General features: G+C 38.3%; 1 protein-coding gene across 2 annotated transcripts in view; it reads right to left on the bottom strand.

The window, feature by feature from the left end:
- INTS4 (integrator complex subunit 4) overlaps positions 1–17,064 on the bottom strand; it is a 110,824-nt gene that overhangs the window by 80,738 nt on the left and 13,022 nt on the right. For both annotated transcript variants that reach the window (XM_031034733.2, XM_006739512.3), the window contains exons 3-4: positions 8,565–8,682; positions 2,820–2,926 (exon numbers count right to left, since the gene is read on the bottom strand). In XM_031034733.2, coding sequence (XP_030890593.1) covers positions 2,820–2,926; positions 8,565–8,682 — 225 coding nt within the window. The remainder of the gene's footprint in view (positions 1–2,819; positions 2,927–8,564; positions 8,683–17,064) is intronic.

The following is a 17,064-nucleotide window of genomic DNA, read 5'->3' on the forward strand; positions in this document are numbered from 1 at the left end:
AACAAAAGCAAAAATAAACTACTAGGACTACATCAAAAGGAAAAGCTTTTGCACAGCAAAAGAAACCATCAAACAAAATGGAAACCTATTAAATGGGAGAAGGTATTTGTAAATGATATATCTAATAAGGGGTTAATATCCAGAATATATAAAGAACTTGTACAACTCAACATCAAAAAACAATCCAATTAAAAAATGGACAGAGGTGGGGTGCCTAGCTGGCTTAGTTAAGCATCTGCCTTCGGCTCAGGTCATGATCCCAGTGTCCTGGGATCAAGCCCCATATCAGACTCCCAGATTAGCAGGGAGTCTGCTTCTCCCTCTCCCTCTGCCCCTGCCCCCTGCTCGTGTGCTCTCTGTCTCTCAAATAAATAAAATCTTAAAAAAAACCATACTGGACAGAGGACATGAATAGACATTGTTCCAAAGAAGATATACAGATGCCCAAAAGATACATGAAAAGATGCTTAACATCACTAGTCATCAGGGAAATGCACATCAAAACCACAATGAGATATCACCTTACACCTATTGGAATGGTTAAAATTAAAAAGACAAGAAATACCAAGTGTTGATAAGGATATGGATCATACATTGTTGGTGGGAATTTAAATTGGTACAATCACTGTAAAAACAGTATGGAGGTTCCTCAAAAAATTAAAAACAGAAATACCATACAATACCCAAAGAAAATGAAAATATTAATTCAAAAAGACATATGCTTCACTATGTTTACTGTAGCATTGTTTCCAATAGCCAAGATATGGAAGCAACTTAAGTGTCCACCAACAGATGAGTGGATAACGAAGACAGTGTGTCTGAGTACCTGTATGCATGGGCATGCACACACACACACACACAACACACACACACACACACACGAATACTATGCAGCCATAAAAAGGATGAGACATGCCATTTACCACAATATGGATGGACCTAGAGGGTATTACGCTAAGTGAAATAAGTCAGACCGAGAAGGACAAATACCGTATGATTTCACTTACACATGGAATCTAAAAAAAAACAAAACAAAACCATAAACAAACAAGCAAAAAGCAGAATCAGACCTATAAATACAGAGAACAAACAGTTGGCTGCCAGAAGGCAAGGGTTGGAGGAACTGGGCAAAATGGATGAAGGGGAATGGGAAAAAACAAAACAAAACAAAACAGTAATATCCAATGCTAGAGAGATACAGTGAAATTAGGCACTCTCATACACTGCTGGTGGTCATACAAACTGCAACACTCTGGGAACCAATTTGACAAGAAGTATCAAGAGGCTTAAAAAAAAACCCTAAATGCTTTCAACTAGTAATTCTACTATGTTTAGGAAATAAACCTAAATGCAGAAAATATTTTAGACAATATTCACTGCAGTATTATTCACAATTTAAAAAGTGGTTATAATATAAATGTCCAATAATAGGAGAATGGTTAGGTAAATTATAGTTTAATTATTGAGCAAACTATCATGTACCCATTGAAACTGTCTACAAAATATTTACAATATAAAATACTTCTGTTATAATGTCAGTGAAAAAGCAAAATGCAAAATCTTAAAAAAAAAAAAAAAAAAGGGTGGGGCACCTGGGTGGCTCAGTAGTTAAGCGTCTGCCTTCAGCTCAGGTCATGATCCCAGGGTCCTGGGATCGAGCCCCGCATCGGGCTCCCTGCTCAGCAGGAAGCCTGCTTCTCCCTCTCCCACTCCCCCTGCTTGTGTTTCCTCTCTCGCTGTCTCTCTCTCTCTCTCTCTGTGTCAAATAAATAAATAAAATCTTAAAAAAAAAAAACAAAAACAGCAAACTGAAGAAACTGTTACCTCAAGCATTAACAATCCACTTCATAGGACACTTTTCTCACAAGCACAACCTCACAGACATGTTATTCTCTTACATGGTATATCCATATATATATATTACTTACTCTCTCAAACATACAATCCCTAGTTTTTTCCACTTAGGCTTTTAATATCGTACTTGTCAAAGTGTTTGGGTTTGTTTGTTGTTGTTGTTTATTAAGATAAATGATACACTCTTTTTCCTGGGGCTCAGACATAGTTTTCTACTTCCATAAATATAATATTCTTCCACAGTTCAAACACATTTGTCTTCTTACATTCTCAAAATAAATTCATCAGAAAGATTAAAAGTATAACCAATTGTACAAGGTTTAGAAGCTGTTATGTACAAAAGGCAGCTAATTAAAAGCTGCAAATTAAATCAAAAGGCACAACTAATATACATGTATTTCTTTTAGTTAGAAAAAAAACTAAAAAAATCTTCCCAAACACTTGTTTCTTTGTAGTTGGTCTGTTTATTGAGGCAATAAAGCATAACAAAAAAGAACATGGGCTTTAGAATCAGAGAAACTAGAGTTTATACCCTGGTTCTGCAACTTCCTAGCTGTGAAAGATCGAGCAAGTTAAACTCCCTAAACCGCAACGGCCACCTTTGTAAAACAGGGATAAGAGTACTCACCTAAAGGACTACAGAGAACACATGAAAAGCTGGATACAAACTACCCTAATAAGCAGAGTGCATGTATTAAGCACAGTATACATGGCAGCTTTATAATAATTTTCATTTCTTTTGGGAGGATGAGGAAGTTCACTTACTCAAGTTACTCAGCTTTATACCTAATCCAACATCAAGAAACAAAAGGATGGCAGCTCTTAAAACCATTAAGCATCCTTGGTAATTCTTAGTTACAGATTCGGGATGGAGCTAAGCAGATCTTACAGCTCATACTACATCTCCAGGCAATGCAAACTATTCAAAAAAGATGCAACCCTGTATCTAACCATCATGCTCTTACCTTGCAGGCTACATCAACTAATCGCATCTGGATAGCTTGATTCTCTGGGAGTTTAGTGCCAATTGCAAGCAAAGTGTCCAACAGTTGAGCTAGGACTTGATGAGACTCTAGAAAGGAAGATGAAAAGTTGGGTTGGAGAATTTCAAAAGGAAATCACTAGAGAAACTAAATTTACTTGGGTAAAAAATGTACATTTTTGTTAGCTAGGTTCCTCTATTCAATCCTTGAATCCCCCTCAACCAAAAGCTAAGTTCCTAAAAGGATCACGTCTAAAACTTTGAATCTGGGGCTCCTGGGTGGCTCAGTCAGTTAAGCGTCTTACTTTGGCTCAGGTCATGATCTCAGGGTCCTGGGACTGACACCCCCACATTGGGCTCCCTGCTCAGTGGGGAGTCTGCTTCTCCCTCTCTCTTCCCTTCTGCCCCTCTCCCTGCTTGTGCTCTCTGTCTCTCACATAAATAAAATCTTTAAAAAAATAAAAGAATAAAACATGAATCCTCCACAAGATTGGGCACAGTACTCCAAAACTGTTTAGTGCTTGATTAATTCAAGGGCTTTTCACAGCTTTCCAGATAAAATCCAAATTCCTTAGCAGGGCATTACACACATACATACCAGTCCCTCCATGAGGTCTAGCTCTGCCTACCTTTCTAGCCTCATCTCTTTAAGTCTCCTCTAGCACCCTTTTTTCCAATTACTTATGATTTCATGTCCCCCTATCTTTGCTCAGGCTAACCTCCCTAGAATTCCTCCACCCATACCCAGCTCCATTCTCAATCCCACTCCCCAGGAAGCACCTACTAATCTTGTAGTGTCACCTGCTTTACAGAACTTTTCCTTCTTCCCCAACAAGAATTGACTATTTCCTCCTTTGTGCTTCCACTGCACCTTATACACTCTAACATTTTACTATACTTATTTTCATATCAGACTAAACCAAGAGACTGAAAGATCCCTGAGGGCAATGACTGTGTCTTATTCACCTTTGTATTCTCTCAATCCAGCACCACTCATTATATGCTCAATGAAGGTTTAGTAAGTGGGCAAAGAGCCAAATCCAAATAAATCAATACCAATCAGCCAGATTCTCTTCTTTGTCTAAATTCTCTTTTTTGTTCCAAATATGATTCTTTTAATGCTGGCTGTATAAAAGAGGATTTTAGATGGCATTCAGATAATCATTTTTACATTAATAATTATGTTTTAAGGTACATAATGAAAACTGCAGTTACTATCTATTGATGTCACATGACACTAATTTTCTTTTACCCATCAAGATAGTCTCTTTAAATTAACTAAAAAAAAATTTTGTCCACTTAAGAAAAATATTAAGTAAACCATAGTACAGATGTAAAACAAATATGTCAAAAATGGTGTACATAACATATAAAATGGCTAAAGCTCAGAAAACACCGGTGGGGCACTTGGCTGGCTCAGTCGGCAGAACATGCAACTCTTGATCTCAGGGTTGTGAGTTCAAGCCCACGTTGGGTGTAGAGATTACTTAAAAATAAGATCTAAAAAAAGAAAGAAAGAAAAGAAAAGAAGACACTGGCTACATAATCTCTTAGTAAAACTTCTAGTTAAATATAATAGATTGAACACATCTTTTATTATTCTTTCCTAAAATTTCATTAGTAAAAGAGTAAAGAAATTAAAAAGGTATAAACCTAAAAACACCAAAAAAAAAACAAGAAAAACAAAAAACAAAAACAAACCCAGAGGAATAAAGGTAAGTACTTAAGAAAGGCAAATTTTTCAGAGATGAAAAACATTATAGATTAAAAAAAAGCTTTGGCAAAATGGAGAAATCTAATAGTAAATACCTACTGAGGAGGATATCCCTACAAAGCAAATGAATTCTAGCCATAACACCCTAAAAAGATTCAGGAATTGGGAGATTTAAAGTAACAACAACAAAAAGCAAAAATCAGGGATAAGGCAGGGATTTATCTGAGGTCTCTGTAAGAAGCAGTTGGAACTCTGCCTCCCGCCCTGTACTACACAGCATAGTGGCCACTGAAATAGGAAGTATATTCTATATAGAAATTAGACTAGAAAGTTCCCAATTTGGGGGATACCAGGTGAGGACTGGGAAGAAGACGAGATTAAGAGATAGTAACATACTGATAAATGAGACACTTCCCCCCCTCTCCCTAGCCCCCTTCAGCAGCTTTGACTCCAAAAAACACTGCAGTCAGGCATCCGTCTTCCTAGCAGGAGATTTATGAACTCCAAAATGGAAAAACTGATGGGCCCCACAGAAAAACATGGAAGACACTAACATTTGAAAGTCCTCCAAAGTGGGGCACCTGGGTGGCTCAGTCGTTAAGCGTCTGCCTTCAGCTCAGGTCATGATCCCGGGGTCCTGGGATCGAGCCTGGCATCGGGCTCCCTGCTCGGCGGGAAGCCTGCTTCTCCCTGTCCTGCTCCCCCTGCTTGTGTTCCCTCTCTCACTGTGTCTCTCTCCGTCAAATAAATAAATAAAATCTTAAAAAAAAAAAAAAAAAAGTCCTCCAAAGAGGTTCATCCTAGTACAGAGGCTACCAACTGACAAGCCCTGTCCCTTCACACAGAACTACCCATCAGCCTTTTAGTTCCTCGTCCTCATCTTAAATTTAAATGCAAAACCGAAGATCATCAAGAAGTCTCCAATTCGAAAGAGGCCACAAGGAGAAAAGGTACTTCGAGAACACAGAAGAAATATGAAGAAATCTCCAACACTACCACCCTTTATTTGTACAAAATGATTCTACATAACAACCATGAAAAGTTAGCTAAACCTTTTTTTTTTTTTTAAGATTTTATTTATTTGAAAAAGACAGAGAGAGCAGGGGCAGGGGAGGGGGGTTGGGCAGAGGGAGAAGCAGACTCCCCGCTTAGCAGGGAGCCCAATGCAGGGCTTGATCCCAGGACCCTGAGATCATGACCCAAGCTGAAGGCAGATGCCCAACCAACTGAGCCACCCAGGTGCCCCGTTAGCTAAGCTGTTCTAAGCTTAACTCTTGCTTCTAATAAATCACAAATCTATCTAAACCTTAAGCCCTAGTCTCTCTCCTGAGTTCCAGACCTATATTACAACTACAGGTTGGATGGACATCTCCACGTGGATAATAAATAAATTCTCAACATCTCTCCTCTAAATGATGTAGTTCATCAAACCAAATTCCTCAGAGCCACCAACTTATCTTTCTAAAACTAGACTTGAATATTCCATGCTCTTGCTCAAAAAAACTTCACATGGTTCCCAGTGCCTACAAAATAACATTCAAAATTCCTCAGCACTCAAGACTACCTACCCTTTGGCTTCAAAACACTTTACGAGTTTTTCCTCCTAAAGCCCCTCACTCCCTGATGATCTCTCATGAAACAATTCAGTTTTTCAAATCTCTTATACTTAGCCAGTTCTCTAGCTTTTATCATAATGTTCCTACTTCTTGGCACTACTCCTCCCATCTCTGCCTTTCCAAATGTAACTCTTCACTAAGCCTTTCTAGACCCCACCAGTCAGCACTTACCTCACCCTCTCTTCTGTCTGATTATACCTCCTCTACAACAAGCTGTGTGTTTTCATTGCTGGTGTGATATGTACTAGAGAAGCAGAGATACCTGACACCTAGTCCAGTGCTTGCTAAGGAATTGTGGAACTCCTACATCTGATGAACTGAAATGAAGGACTTCTGGTCCACAGGGTGGCCCACACTGCTGGATTTTGAAAGTGAACACTAGGCTGATAAATAAAAGACTCCTAATTCTAGTCTGTGCTTTATTCTAAGCCACAAATACAGGGTGACTTTAGCAGTCACTTTTCGTCCCTGAAGTTCATGTTCCTCGGCAATGAAATAAAGGGCTTGAACTAGATGATCTTTATGGTCCCTTCCAGTTCCATCTTCTACTCTGAATCTAGGTGGTCAGGAACTGGAAACCAGGAGGAGACCTAGATTAAATCTCTCAGAGACAATTAAGAAACATTAGAATAGGGGTGCCTGGATGGTTCAGCCGGTTGAGCATCTGATTCTTGGTTTTGACTCAGGTTATGATCTCTGCATCATGAGATAGAGGGACCGTCTCTGAGTTCCCTGGCCCTTTATTACTCCACTCAGTGTGGAGTCTGCTCAAGATTCTTTCCCTCTTCCTATGCCCGTCCACTCGTACTCATGCACACTCGCGCACTCTCTCTCTCTCCATAAAATAAATAAATAGGGGCAACTGGGTAGCTCAGTCGGTTAAGCATCCAACTCTTGGTTTCGGCTCAGGTCGTGATCTCATGGGTGTGGGACTGAGACCCGCATCAGGCTCCACACTCAGCATGAAGTCTGCTTAGGATTCTCTCTCTCTCTCTCTCCCTCTGCCCCTCCCGCTTGTGCTCTCTCTCTCTGAAATAAATAAATAAATCTTTAAATAAATAAATAATTTTTAAAGAAAAGAAACCTTAGAATATTTAACAAAAAGCAAAACAGCTATTTCCACGTATACTGCATTTTTTTTTTTTAAAGATTTTATTTATTTATTTGACAGAGACAGACACAGTGAGAGAAGGAACACAAGCAGGGGGAATGGGAGAGGGAGAAGCAGGCTTCCCACCAAGCAGGGAACCTGATGCGGGGCTCGATCCCAGGACCCCGGGATCCTGACCTGAGCCAAAGGCAGACACTTTAACGACTGAGCCACCCAGGTGCCCTATACTGCATAATTTGAGTCTCTTTCTTTTTTAAGGTTAGGATGAGGTTTGCATCCAAATTAACTCTCTTATAATGTTTCTATCTTAGAGATAAAGTGTTTCAGTTAAACCATGGTCTATAAGAAAGAGCACAGCACTAAGTTCTCAGTTCTGCTACTCCTTAGCTAAATGAACTGACTTCCACTCACTTCATCTCTCTGGGACTAAGTTTCTATCATCTGCAAAATGAAGGAATTAGACAAGATGATCCCTATAAGGCCATTTATAGCTGGATGAGTCTATGGCTCTATGAAATCCCCAATCTTAAAAGTGAAATTCTTGCAGGTATATAGCTAGCTTCTATAAGAACTGTCCATGGAAAGAAAGGATACTTTTGTACTAAGGCAATGTAATTGTTTTGGTGCTTTTAAAAGAAATGGATTTATTTTTTTGCCACTATCTACAAGAGCAAAAAGTTAGAAACATGCTACTGTATCGGTTGGTATTTAATGTATTATCAACACCTCAAATATTATGAAGGTGATACAGAAACATGGAAAATATTATGAAGATGATATAGAAACATGGAAAAAATTTATGTAATGTTGAGTATAGTAAAACACAAATAGTACATTCACTGTAAGTACAACCATACAAAATGTATATAAGTAAAAGGCAATATGTAAAACCTTGTTTTATGGAAATAGAAGAGTATTTTTAAAAATTTTTCTTTATTGTCATTAATCTCTTACATTTATAAACTGTTGTCCAATATTTAAAGCCATATTTATTTAAATAAGTATACCCCAAGATGAAATAAAACTATTCTCTGAAACTATAATCAAAATTATATTTTCAGAAAACAGCAACAAAGCGTTTTTATTTAATTTTAAAATAAATATTAAAGCAAGCAAGGCACCAACTCTGTATTTTATCTTTAATGTAAATATATGTACATGTTTTATTGAATCATCCTCAAATTCTTTTTCAATAACAACCAACACAAGGAAGTTTTGTCCTAAATTCTATATAGATGGAACCAAAGATTTCTGCTCTGATTATATAGCTTTTAAATTACAACTTACTTTCATTCTGTAGGATGTTAATGGCATCATCCATAATGCAGTCTGGTGAAAATCCAGCAGTCTTTGATAATAAACCCAACAATGATGCAATTTTCAGTCTCACAGATGGATCATTCTCCTGGAACAAAAGAAGCTGTTGTTACCTTGATGCTCTAGTCTCAGCTAACCAACAAACAGGAACACGGGAAACTAACATCTCAAAAGTGATTCAATGATCCAAGTTTTCTAAGGTTTTATTTCTGAGAAATTAATCTTATAAAGTTCAGGGGAAAGAGATTTTGTTGATCAGTATATTACACCTAAACACTGCAAAGTGAATGGTAATTTTTCTATGCCTTCCTGATACCATTACCTTCTTTTTTTTTTTTTTAAGATTTATTTATTTATTTGAGAGAGAGAGAAAGTAAGCAAGAGAGAGCACAAGCTGGGGAGGAGGCAGAGGGAGAGGGAGAAGCAGACTCCCCACTGAGCAGGGAGCCCGATGCGGGACTCCATCCCAGGACCCTGAGATCATGACCCAAGCTGAAGGCAGAGATAAATTAACCAAATGCAATGTGTGAATTTTTCTTCGAACAAACAAACCACACAAAATCTTTTAGAAAATCAATGAGGGGCGCCTGGGTGGCTCTGTTGGTTAAGTGCCTGACTCCTGATTTCGGCTCAGGTCATGATCTCAGAGCCCCATGTAGGGCTCCCCGCTGAGTGCAGAGTCTGCTTGAGCATTCTCTCTCTCCCTCTCCCTCTCCCTCTGCCCCTTCCCCATGCTCATGCACACGTGTGTACACACACGCTCTCTCTCTCAAAATAAATAAATCTTAAAAAAAAAAAAGACAATCAGTGAAAACTGAACATGGTGTAGGTATTATACGCTATTAAAGACTGTTGTGGGTTTATTTTAAAGTCCTAAAACAAGTCCTTATTTGTTAAACATAGATAATTAAAAATTCACAAGTGAAATGATATGCTGCTTCAGATTTGCCCAACCTCCAAAAAGTGGCGGAAAATGCATCAAAACAAGAACAGCAAAAAGCTGATAACCATTGAAGCTGGATGAAGAAGACCTAAAGGCTTATATTATTTTCTCTCTTTTTGTGTGTTTGTGAAGCTACCAAACAAAAGTTAACTTCTGGAAAAAATCACATGAAAGTACTATATTCTATCTAAAATGGTTAATTAATTTATTCCTTCAACATACATACAAGAAGCACCTACTATGTGCCAAGCATTATTCTAGCTACTGGGGATACAATGGTGAATAAAGCAGAAGCAATTTCTGCTCTCACAGATCTTATAATCAAATGGATAAGACTGGCAAAAGAATATATAATTTCACAAGGTAAACATTCTGAAGAAAAATAAAGTGTGCAATGGATTAAAGAGTAATGTGGGGAGACTATTCCAGATAGGACAGTGAGGAAAGTTCACTCTGAGGACCCAACTTTTAAGAGGACACTTAACTGAGTCAGACAGAGAGTCACAGGAAGATTTAGGGAAGCAGCGTTCCAGGCAGAAGAAAGGTGCAAACTCAGAATATGGGAAATTCTAAAATGCTGTATATAAAACTCCAGAAAAATGCATACAAAATTGTTAGCAGTGATTCTCTCCAGAGTAATCTCTGGAGAGCGCATTTTGTTTTTTCACTTTTTTTGTTTAAGATTTATTCATTGGGGCGCCTGTGTGGCTCAGTTGGTTAAGCGTCTGCCTTCGGCTCAGGTCGTGATCTCTGGGTCCTGGGATAAAGCCCCACATCAGGTCCCCTGCTCAGCGGGGAGCCTACTTCTCCCTCTCACTCTGCCTGCCGCTCCCCCTGCTTGTGCTCTCTCTCTCTGTCAAATGATAAATTAAAAAACAAACAAACAACAACAACAAAAAAGGTTTGTTCATTTTAGAGAGAGAGGGGGTGTAAGTGGAGTTGGGGGGGGGTTAGGCGCGGAGGGAGAGAATCTTTCAAGCAGACTCCCTGCTGATCGCAGAGCCCATTATGGCCCAATCCCACAACCCATGAGATCACGACCTGAGTCGAAACCAAGAGTCAGATGCTCAACTGCCTGAGCCACCCAGGCGCCCCGTTTTTTAAGTTTTTTTATTTGCAGAGGCAAATCTCATTCTTTCACACGCTTCTTTAGTGCTTGAATTTGTTACAATAAATATTACTGCTGTAATTTTTTTAAAGACTTTATTTATTTGACAGAGAGAGTGAGAGCGCACATGAGAGAGAACAAGTTGGGAAGGGCAGAAGGATAGGGAGCAGCAGACTCCCTGCTGAGCAGAGTCTGACTCAGGGCTCGATCCCAGGACCCCAGGATCATGACCTGAGCCAAAGGCAGACGCTTAACTGACTGAGCCACCCAGGTGCCCCAAACTGTTGTAACGTTTAAAAAAGAGTGTAAATTTTTAAATCTACACAAATATATACAACCCTTCAAAAGCTCCCAGTTTTATACAGAAAGAAGTGTGAGCTGCTCAGCATGCCACAAAGGCCTGCAAAGACTCGCCACTATGTCAGCTCCCACAGTTCCCTACCAGTGATGCCATGCTGCTTCAAGCTTCTGTACCTCCACTTAAGACGGTTCTTCTATCTAGGCTGCCTTCCCTTTCTCCCACACCCACCCCTCCTGTCCCTTAGGTGCATTAACCCCAGGAAGTCATCTCTGATCCCTGAACTGGACATGGAACAACCTTGAACAACTCTTTATCATGCCATTCACTACAGTGCATTGTATTTGCTTGTGATTGTGTATTCCCCCAACTGGCCTGTGAGCCACAAAAGTGACTAGCAAAATGCTAAGAAAGCACTATGTACATTCTGATAAAATAAGAGTACAAGAAAAGGAAGAGCCAAGTGTTCTCTTCAATCACTCAGTAAATTATCTTATCTGTTCAACACCAATTTCCTGCATACTACGAGCCCCCTGTACCAGGCCATGGGGATACACTGCCCTTGTGGAACTTAGAGGTTGACGGGCAAGGCAGACATTTATTAAGTAATGTCCATTTAATAATTAGAGTTGTAAAGAAAAAATACAGTGTTCTATGAAAGCATATGACATATCAGACAGAACTTATAACTACGTATTATGGTCAAAGAGATCCTGATCTAATTTGAGGCAGAGGAAAAAGAATGAATCAATGCTCTGAGTCATGAAAGAATACCACAACTTTCAGAACTGAAAAAAGCACAATGTGGCTAAAATGTCATTGACATAAGATGAGCCTTTTTTTAAAAAAAATTGTATTTATTCATTTGAGAGAGACAGAGATAGCAACTGAGATAGTGAGGGAGAGCACGCACAGGGAAGAGAGGGAGAAGCAGGCTCCCCGCTGAGCAGGGAGCGGGCTGCGGGGCTTGATCCCAGGACTCTGGGATCATGACCTGAGCCGAAGGCAGACGCCCAACCAATTGAGCCACCCAGGCGCCCCTAAATGAGGCTTAAGAAACTAACAGGCACCACATCTTTTTGAGAATTATGGCAAGTATCTCTCTAATAATGCCTACCATGAAGCAGGAACTCAATACATATTTGTTCACTGTTGAATAAACAAAAGAAAAATCTTTGTCCTAAGAGCAATAAAAATCCTCTGATGAACAATGAACAGGAGAGTGACATTAACAGATTTGAATTTTTGAAATATCAATCCAGCCTCAATATAATGATTGGGTTGGAAGGGGCAAAACTAGACAAAGAGACAAATTAAGAGTATATTGCAATAGTCCAGCAAAAGACATTAGCAAGACTTCCACTTCTGTTGAGGGCAAGGCTAGATAATTCAGACCAATCTTTCTGCTGAGGAAAACTAGAAAAGTACTATGGATGTAAAAAAAAAAAAAAAAAAAAAGTGTGTGCACACACATACATATATGTGTATAGATACACACATATATATATCTATGAAAACATATATAGGTGCGTGTATATACATATGTGTATTTGAAAGTATTAGAAAACTGAAAGATAAACTAAGAAAGAACTAGGATCATGCAAGGAAGGAACCCAGAAAGGTTCGCCTAGAGTGTGGGGCTGCTTTTTCTTCAGGCTTTTGCTAACTGCAGGAGTGAGGGAATGGAGAGATGGGAGGCAAAGTAAACAGTGCTTCTGACAGCCTAATAAATCCCATCACTTTGGATTAGAACCCCAAAAAGCTACAACAATACAAATAAGAATAAAATAAAAATACATAGACTTTGGTAGGAACTGCAGGTCAGCTTTGAATCATCTTAATCCCTGAAATGAGAATTTTTCCTGGATTTCTAGACTGAAACAAATATTCTCTGGCTTAAAATAAGTCATCCTAAGCCTCAAATTATTTTTACAAACAATTTTGGAAATACACTGCCTAATACAATAAGAAATAAAGCATGATAGCAGATCAGATAACATGAATAGACATGGCAGGCGAGAATTCTACCACTGAACCACCAATGCACATGAATAGACATGATAAGACACAGCCAGAGGGATTCATTTATTGGAGTTATCAGACACAGATTTTAAAATAATTCTGCTTATTATGTTGAAAGAGATAAAGACAACATGAGAATTTCACCAGAGAACTAGAATTTTTTTAAAAAAGGAAATTATAGAAATGATAAAAAGCCATCAATGAAATTACAAATAAATGAACAGATTCAACAGGAGACTAGTCAAGATGAAGAGAGAAGGAGTGAGAAGGAGTGAACCGGAACATAGGTCCAGAATGAAGCCCAAGGAGATGAAAGAATGAAAATTCAGAAGAGAACAGGATAAAATGAGGTGGCTTATCACACATGTAGGTGGAGTCTCAAAAGGAGAGGAGGGAGAGAAAGAAATAATGGCCAAGAACCTCTCTGATGAAAAGTACCAAGCCACAGATGATAAACACTATGAACCCCAAGTATGAGACATTAAAAGAAATCCACATGTAGGCACATGACAGAAAAATTGCTGAAAAACGTACGAAGCAAAAACTACTAAAAGAACCAAAGAGAAAGATTATTCCTCAAAGGATCAATAGTAAGACTGACACTCTGATTTCTCAACAGAAACAATGGACAGCAGAAGACAATACAATGATGTATTTAAAGTACTGAAAGAAAATAACAGCCAATCTAAAATTCTACATGCAGCAAAACATACTTCAAGAACTGAATAAAGATGTGGTATATATATACAATGGAGTATTATGCAGCCATAAGAAAGAATGAGATCTTGCCATTTGCAACAACATGGATGGACCTAGAGGGTATTATGCTAAGCGACATTAAGTCAGATAGAGAAAAACAAATACCGCTTATATATGGAATCTAAAAAACAAAACAAATGAAGCAAACAAAATGACTCTTACAGAGAACAAACTGGTAGTTGTTGGGGGGGGTGAAATAAAGGGGATTAAGAGGTACAAACTTCCAGTTATAAAATAAATAAGTCATAGAGATAAAAAGTAGAGCATAGAGAATAGTAAATAATATTAATGTCCAGTGACAGTGACTACACTTGTGGTGAGCAATGAGTAATGTATATAACTGTTGAAAAAGTATGCTGCACACCTGAAACTAATAACACCATATTTTATAATTCAATTAAAAATTTTTTCATAATAAAAAAATTTTTCATAATAAAAATAAATCCTTCAAGAATGGAAGTAAAATAAAACACAAAGAAGCCTCATCAGTAAACTCACAATAAATGGAAATATCAGAGGGTATTCTTCAACCAAAAGGAAAATAATCCCAGATGAATAGTCACAGATGCAAGAAGAAGAGAAAAGCAATGATAAATACATTGGACTAAATGATAAATATTTAGTAAACCTAAATGAATATTGCCTATATAAAATAACACTGTCTTGGGGCGCCTGGATGGCTCAGTCAGTTAAGCGTCTGACTCTTGATTTCCACTCAGGTCATGATCTCAGGGTCCTGAGATCGAGCCCTACGTCAGGCTCTGCACTGAGCATGGAGCCTTCTTAAGATTCTCTCTCCCTCCCTCTCCCTCTGCCACTCCCTCGCATGCATGTGCTGTCTCTTGCTCTCAAAAACAAAACACACACACACACACACACACAAAACCACCACATTGTCTTACAGAGTGAAAAATGGAGAATTAAAATATACAGTTACACTCAAATGTAAGTCAGGAAGATGGATAAATGGAGGTAAGTCCTTGCACTGTCCGAAATGGTTACTGTGCCATATAACATTTGACTTTTATAAGTCAAGAATTCATATTGTATTACACTTTGATAAAAATAAAATTAAATTTTTAAAAATTCACTTCAGGAGCACCTGGGTGGCTCAGGTGGATAGGTATCTGCCTTCCACTCAGGTCATGATCCCAGGGTCCTGGAATCAAGCCCCACATCAGGTTCCCTGCAGAGAGCCTGCTTCTCCCTCTCCCTCTCTCTCTCTCTCTCTCAGATAAATAAAATCTTTTAAAAAAAATTTCACTTCAAATTTTTAATAATTTCATGTCGTAATATCTAGGCTAACCGGTAAAAAAAGTATAAAAGAATGTTTAACTCCCGGGCACCTACGTGGCTCAGTTGGTTAAGCGACTGCCTTCGGCTCAGGTCATGATCCTGGAGTCCCAGGATCGAGTCCCGCATCAGGCTCCTTGCTCGGCAGGGAGTCTGCTTCTCCCTCTGACCCTCCTCCCTCTCATGCTCTCTGTCTCTCATTCTCTCTCTCTCAAATAAATAAATAAAATCTTTAAAAAAAAAAGAATGTTTAACGCCCAAGCTAAAGATGGAAAGAATTTTAAAAAAAATTCAAAAGATGGCAAGAAACAAGAGAAAAAAGGAACATTAAACAGGTAAGGTAAATATAACGCATTTAATAAGAGGGTGGTTTTAAATCCACATATGTCAATACTTACATTAAATGTAATAAACTAAGTGATCAGTTTTAAAAACAAACATTTTTTTTTTTTAAACTCACTACATGTTGGGGAGCCTGGGTAGCTCAGTTGATTAAGCATCTGACTCTTTTTTTTTTTTTTTTTTGGTTGATCACTGTATATTCTATGTTTTGTTCTGTTTTTTTAATTTTTTTATTAACATATAATGTATTTTTCATTGCAGGGGTACAGGTCTGTGATTCACTAGTCTTACACAATTCACAGTGCTCACCACAGTAAATGCCCTCCCCAATGTCCATCACCCAGACACCCCATCCCTCCCACCCCCCTCCACTCCAGCAACCCTGTTTGTTTCCTGAGATTAAGAGTCTCTTATGGTTTGTCTCCCTCTCTGGTTTCATCTTGTTTTCATTTTTCCCTCCCTTCCCCTATGATCCTCTGTCTTGTTTCTCAAATTCTTCATATCAGTGAGATCATATGACATTTATCCTTCTCTGATTGACTTATTTCACTTAGCATAATACCCTCTAGTTCCATCCACGTCATTGCAAATGGCAAGATTTCATTTCTTTTTGATGGCTGCATAATATTCCATTGTATATATATACCACATCTTCTTTGTCCATTCTGTTAATGAACACCTAGGCTCTTTCCATAGTTTGGCTATTGCGGACATTGCTGCTATAAACATAGGGGTGCATGTGTCCCTTCGGATCACTACATTTGTATCTCTGGGGTAAATACCCAGTGTTAAGCATCTGACTCTTGATTTTGGCTCAGGTCATGATCTTGGGGTTCTGGGACAGAGCCCCGCATCAGGCTCCCTGCTCAGTGGGGAGTCTGACTGTCTCTCTCTCTTGCCCCTCCCCCTGCTCACTCTGTAATACATAAATCTTTAAAAGTAAATAAATAAAAATTAAAAACTACATGTTGTTTACATAGGTCTTATCTAAAACAAAAAGACATAAAAAAGATGAAAATAAAAGGCAGAAGTAGGTATACCACGGAAACTATAATCAAAAGATAACTGGTATCATTATATATATATTAAAGCCATTATATATATATATATATTAAAGTCCCAATATACATTGGGGCGCCTGGGTGGCTCAGTCGTTAAGCGTCTGCCTTCGGTTCAGGTCATGGTCCCAGGGTCCTGGGATCGAGCCCCACATTGGGCTCCCTGCTCAGTTGGGAGCCTGCTTCTCCCTCTCCCACTCCCCCTACTTGTGCTCTCTCTCTCGCTGTATCTCTGTCAAATAAATAAATAAAATCTTTAAAAAAAAAAGCCATTATTTGCTGATGATTATCTGTAAAAAATTCAAAATAATCTACATATAATTTATTAAAATTGTTAAGTAAGCTTAGTAAGGTTGTAAGATATATGAGTTAATAAATAAAAGTCAACTGCATTTCTGAATTCCAGCTATGGTAGTGTTAGAAAACAAAATTTTAAAAATATTATCATTTACAATAACAAAATATTAAATATCTAGGAATAACTAACAAAAAAATGTACATAATCTTTATGCAGAAAACTATAAAACAGTATTAAAATAATAGGGATGTACCAAGTTTATGGACTGGAAAACTCAATACCATAAAATGTCAATCCCCAAATGTCATCAGAACGATAGAATTAATGCAAACCTAATCAAAATCCTAAC

This window comes from Leptonychotes weddellii, chromosome 11, assembly GCF_054177405.1.
Source record: "Leptonychotes weddellii isolate Sample4059 chromosome 11, ASM5417740v2, whole genome shotgun sequence".
Lineage (NCBI taxonomy): Eukaryota > Metazoa > Chordata > Mammalia > Carnivora > Phocidae > Leptonychotes > Leptonychotes weddellii.